At 45.1% G+C, this 5,770-nt stretch overlaps 1 protein-coding gene across 1 annotated transcript; it reads right to left on the bottom strand.

The window, feature by feature from the left end:
* Positions 1-3,856: 3,856 nt before the first annotated feature.
* Positions 3,857-4,969, bottom strand: LOC128068053 (translation initiation factor IF-2-like). The gene is made up of 2 exons (XM_052661204.1): positions 4,728-4,969; positions 3,857-4,589 (listed from the first exon to the last, which is right to left on the bottom strand). Exons 1-2 carry the CDS (start codon positions 4,967-4,969, stop codon positions 4,253-4,255), a joined length of 579 nt encoding a protein of 192 aa, XP_052517164.1. The 3' UTR covers positions 3,857-4,252.
* Between the last annotated feature and the right edge of the window lie 801 nt (positions 4,970-5,770).

Below are 5,770 nucleotides of genomic sequence, written 5' to 3'. Positions count from 1 at the left end.
CTCTAGACTGCTATCACAGAAAAATCATAAAAAGCAATGGTCTTCCTATTGCCTGCAGCATGAGAAAGTATTCCATTAACACTAATAGGCCCATGTAGTGAAAAGTATTTATGCACACTTTCCTGTAGGAACATATTTAAAAAACCAAAAAACTTACAATACTTTCAATAAATTCAGTAAGTTGAAACTAATTTTAAAATTTGATTCACTGAGGCAACACTTCATTTGCTATTTTCATGTTCTTTGTGGTGTTAACATAGATGTGGGTGTATTTCAGGACTTGAAACTTTTATCTTGCCTAAGACATGACCATACTTTATGATCACCAGAAAGTGATTTAGGTGACAAAATAGAAGCCACATCGAGGGTGATGTAGAATTAACTGAAAGTGCTCCAAGCTTCCGTTAATCACAAAGTCACCATAATCTCAATAGGACCAACGAGACTCCATAATAAATCTTTCTTTTCAGTTTCAAATGCAGCTGACTTAGACAAATGGATGTCGTCTATAAAAGCAGACTTGATGATTTAAAAATGTAAGTGACAGGGAGTGCAGAACTCCATAGAATCATTAAAAGTAGAAAGACAGACACAAGGGGACTCTCACTCCCCATTTTTCAAATTAAAAAAAAGTAACTCTGAGAAGTTTAGGGATTTGCCTGAGGGCACACAGCTTGGGGTGTGACAGAGCTAACACATAAATACAGACTTTTGATTCCAGTCCAGTACTCTTAGTTTACTAATTGCATTCTTTGATTAAAAAAAAAATGTATCCCATGCAACTTTCCACAAATACTATCATCACTGTAACCAAGAGTGTTTGGATGTAAGGTATTGAAAATAGATGGTTTGAATTCCCCCCAACCCACCCATTCCCAAAACTTAGACCCCTGTCTCTACTCTCATTTCTCCAAAACTTTCTCCTGCATTCTCTACTGCCATCCCTGGCACCTCACTCACACCCTCTGCGCGTGACTTTCTTTGCTCTGGACCCTTGTAACATGTACCAAGGTCAGTGCTGTTCCAAGGGAGTGACAGTGGGAGTATTCTACTCACTCAACAATAAATGTAATAACTCCTTGAACTTAGATCAATAATATACTTTTTTGGAGGGGGAGGAGTATTTTATTACTGACATTGGTGAGAACTTGTGGCATTTAGTGATAATAAAAAGCAGACTGACTTTTAGTTAGTTTTATTGTTGGTAATGAATTTTTTTTATAAAAAAGATACTGTCTTCCCATTGCCCCCTGTGACACTGGCTTAGATTAAAGGATAGGAGGTCCTTATGAGCTACTCACATCTATAAGGCTTCACTTTCTTTAGAAAATGTTCTTTCTTAGAAGGGTGGGGATGGAGAAGCAAAGCACCATCATAATATTTGAATGTACATGTACTTTTAAAGTAAACATTTAAAACTGTATATGAAATATAAAATAGATCCCACAGTATTATAAGGAAAACAACATTGGTAAAGAGATTGGTTGTTGAGAAGCCAGAGTCTTAGATATTTATCTGAGTTTGTATGGGATTTCAAACTTAGTGTGTTTTCATTAGCAAAGAACTTTTAGTTTTTCTTGTCACTGGGCTCACAGAGAAGTGGACACTTTAATCTAATTCAGGTGGAAGCAGTATGCATGGGGATTAAGACAGCCTGCACACTGTGACCATGGGCGAATTAATCTGGCTAACTATAAGTTTCTCCATCTATAAAATGAGAATAAATAGTAATACCTACCATACAGAGTCATCTTGGGGATTAAAGCTAGCTAGTCCTATAAAGGGTTTAGCCTTGTGCCGATGCAGATTAAACACTCAACGAATATTTACCATAACTGTTGTGATGTTTATCCAGTGGCTAAAAGATACAAAGTTTCTCATTTTAAAAAATGTTGTATTCTGACATAAAATTCTGTGTATTTTCTTTATTTCTCTCAAACTTGGAACATGAAAACACTCACACAGGTATTTAAGGCACCAACCTCAACTTCACTGTGAAAAAGATACTTATTTAGCAAATTTCTCCAAGGACACTAGATGGCGATCTTCTCCTTTAAGAAACAACAACAACAACAACAACAACTAGGGATTCATTGGATTCATTAACACTTCTTGCTTTGACAATTGAAATTTACTGCTGCAGATTTAAAAGCAAAGAACAGAGGTTAAAATCGCCTCTTGGAACACTAGAGTGTCAGAATTGTAGAATTTCTAGATTTGCAGGCTTAAAGATAGGGGTAGCAAGGTCTGGGGAATCCTGGCTTCAAACATTTGCCCTTGGGTAATCTTGGACTTCACCTTTCAAGATCTCATTTTCCTCTTTTATAATATGAAGTGGTTAGGTTAGATTATCTTCAGTGTCTCTTACAGATTTAAAATGCTATGATTTTAAATAATTCAATGTTTACTCTTCTATCAGGTTGTATTTTCTCAAATATTCCTTGTGCTCTTAATTAAATATTTCATAAGCCAAGGGACATGATTTAAGGTCACAAAGTTCAATGTCACCTAAGTTAAGACTGATTTAGTAAAAACACAAGATTGATTTTGAAAGATATGAATGAATTCCGGGTTTTGAGATGTGTGTAAAATATTGGTCTAAAGACTTCTTTAATAAGCAGGAGAAACATATTTGAATAGCTGCATTTAAGATTAGTATATAAGACATGAAAATAACCTGTCCATTTCAGAGTCATTTTAAAACTATGTCCATATCTCCCATAAATAAAATTGAACCTATGCCTAGATTTTTTTAAGGAGATAAATTTTTTCTAATGTATTTTAAAATGCCAATTATTTTGAGTGTTTCTAAAGGGATGATAGCAGATTAAGCTGTTTATAGATAGAAGCAATAGAACAGTAACTATCAGCAAGACAGAGAACGCTTTCTCAAATATGAGCAGATGAGGCCAGTCTGTATTGTCTAGATGTGGCTTAAAATGTTTTCAGTTTTAAATAATTGGATGAGAACTAACAGTAAATAAAGAAGTCTTGAGAATAAAATATATTTTAGGGTTGATTTATAAGTAAAAGTATATGCCTGCTTTTCCTTTACCGAGGTATTTCAGACAAGGTAGAAAGATTTTTACAAAAATAAGCATCCAGTGGATCATATGATGATATTTCTTTTTAAGGAAAATTACTATTTCTACAAAAACTCTCTGGTATTTTAGTTTGCATCTTTTTTTTTCTTTAAAAAATAGATTTGTGGATCTTTACCTGAAGAAATGTTCCACACATCCAAACATTTTAGCTGTGATTTGTGAACAATACTCCCTGTGATATATGTGTGTGTGTGTGTGTGTGTGTGTGTGTCTATAGGAATTAGCAAACACTCTGGGTCCAAATGTGTATAAACATCCGTTTAGCACTGAGTGTGGTGATGGGTGCAGAGGTGAGGGAGAAATACAGCTGGCCGAAGCTATTTTCCCTTAAAACCGGAGTTGTTGGGGTGAGCCCGCAATTCAGCACTGGTGGGCCCCACTTCACAACCAGGGTGGTGTGATATAATTTGGGTGCTCAGTATACAAATTTTAATAGTAGCAGATGAAATAGAAACCAAACTCCGAAGAAGTTTCCAATGGATGCACGGCCTTTTCCTTTTTGGTAAATATTTGGCTCATTATCATACACATGCTCCTCCAATTTACCCACCAACAATTTCAGTTTACTATTTCCACTAAAAGCTTATGGTGAAAAGACCTGGTACCGCGAGTGCCCTGTTATTCTTATTACTTGGGGTCACAACCACAAGACTTCATACTAAGGAACAAACACACACGTACACCCTTACCAAACAGGGCAGAAGAGAAGTAAAAGGTGAAAACAAGATGAATTCACGCACGTTATTGTCTAAAGGCAGTTTAATATTTATGCAATGTCTCTCTCACACACACACACACTCACGCGCGCACACCCCACAAAGTCTTTAGGCTCCAGTTACAAGCGCTGCGTCATCTACCAGATCACATGGTAATTGTTGCTATTTCAAGGATCAAGTGGCATAAAGCTCCCCCCCCACCCCACCCCACCCCAGCCCTTTCCTTTGGTACCATATAGCGTGCCAGAGTGATTCTTGTGTGATGGGGTGAGACCAGGCTCACTGGTCCAACCCTCCCAACTAGAAACCGGGCTCTCGGTGGGGTGGCGCGCACGCCGTGTTCTCACGAAGCGATTGGGAAAGGGGGACGGGGGAGGGGGTCTCAGGGGAGGAAGGGCAGCTCTAATTGGTTTCTCAATGAAAGATAATCACCTACTCCCCGGAGAGGCGGGGGATTAGCACTCTGCCTCTCCTCTCCGGCGCTTTTGGACTTCTCATCCTCCCCTCGATGCTTCTCGTCCATTCAGCAGAAGCGGGTCGAAGATCGCGGCTCCTCGCGCCGCAGTAGGGGCCGCACCGCTGCGCTCCGGGACCTAGCGCCCACTCACTCGCCCTGTCCGCTCCCGCCTCGCCCGGCTGCAGTCCCAGCCGCCGTCGCCCGAGCAAAAGTTTCGCGGAGGGGCTCAGGGGAACCATGAGCGAGCTGGAGGAAGACTTTGCCAAGATTCTCATGCTCAAGGAGGAGAGGATCAAAGAGCTGGAGAAGCGGCTGTCGGAGAAGGAGGAAGAAACCCAGGAGCTGAAGAGGAAGCTCCATAAATGCCAGTCAGTGCTGCCCGCGCCCTCGACCCACATCGGCCCGCGGACCACCCGGGCACAGGGCATCTCGGCCGAGCCGCAGACCTACAGGTCCTTCCACGACCTCCGACAGGCGTTCCGGAAGTTCACCAAATCCGAGAGGTAGGCGCCGCCGGGGCGCGGGCCGGAGCGGGGCCGGAGCGGGGCGGACGGGCGGGCCGGGCGGCGGCGCGGGCACCGGGGGCTCCGGGCCGCGGCGGCGGGGCTCGGTGCCCGGCGCCCCGGCTCTCCTCGGCGCGCGGAGCGGGGGCGGGCCGGGACTGGGGAGTGTTTATTTTTATTTCTGCCCATCACGTGCTGCGCTGGTCTCCGCCGGGCTGGGAAAGGCTAGCTCCTCGGGGAGACGCGCCCCCGTGGCGTGGGGGTGGGGAGAAGGAGCGTGGAAAGTTTGGTCGCGCCCGCTAACTTGGCCGCTGCGCACCCCGCCGAAGTCGCGCGGTCTTCCCTTCGCGCACCCCTGGGGAGACTACCTCCCGGGACAGGACCCGGCCCATCCCGGGGCCTGGAGAGCTTCCTGGAGGTGACCCCCAGACCCAGGCCACAGGGCATGCTCCGTGCGCCGCTGGAGCCTCCCGGGAGCGGCGACGGGAGGCTGGACAGGGCGACCGCGTTCGGTTTAGGAACTGGACTTGCCCAGAGCCCGAGCCCGGCTGGGAAGGCGCGGAGGGGGTGAGGGGAGGGAGGCGGGACTGGGGTGCGTCTCCACTGCAGGGATCAGCCTCCGAGGGTCCCTCTCCAGGCAGCAGGTGATGTCAGCAGGAAATGGTAAAGAAACACCACTTCTTGGATGTTGGTTTGCTCAGTTTGTGTCCCTTCCAGAAGTGTCCACCTCTTGGGCTGCATAGGGCTTGGAGGTGGCTCGGTGACCTTGCACCTGAAGCAGGTTTGGGGCTGCTGCTCAGCCCTGTCCTATTATCGGTACTACCGCCCCCTCTTGTTTGTCTTCGGAGTCTGTCCCCGGAAAAAGTTGGGATGAAGAGGGAGGGGAGCTGCTTCTCCGGGCGCCTCCGGGCTCCTTCCTTCCCTTTTCCCGCCACGCTGGGAGCCAAGTCCTGCCAGTTCAAAGTTGTGCGTCGCTCTTTCGTGGAGCGC

The sequence above is a fragment of the Budorcas taxicolor genome, chromosome 23, assembly GCF_023091745.1.
Source record: "Budorcas taxicolor isolate Tak-1 chromosome 23, Takin1.1, whole genome shotgun sequence".
In the NCBI taxonomy this organism is placed as follows: Eukaryota; Metazoa; Chordata; class Mammalia; order Artiodactyla; family Bovidae; genus Budorcas; species Budorcas taxicolor.
Note: the sequence above shows the minus strand (reverse complement) of the source record. Positions and strands in the feature narration are given on the sequence as shown.

Coding starts and splice junctions, on each gene's coding strand:
- LOC128068053 (XM_052661204.1), bottom strand. CDS start 4,969: ATGGGCAGAAATAAAAATAAACACTCCCCAGTCCCGGCCCGCCCCCGC. Junction 4,590..4,727: donor CGGAGGTCGTGGAAGGACCT/GTAGGTCTGCGG, acceptor CTTCTCCGACAG/CCGCTTCTCCAGCTCTTTGA.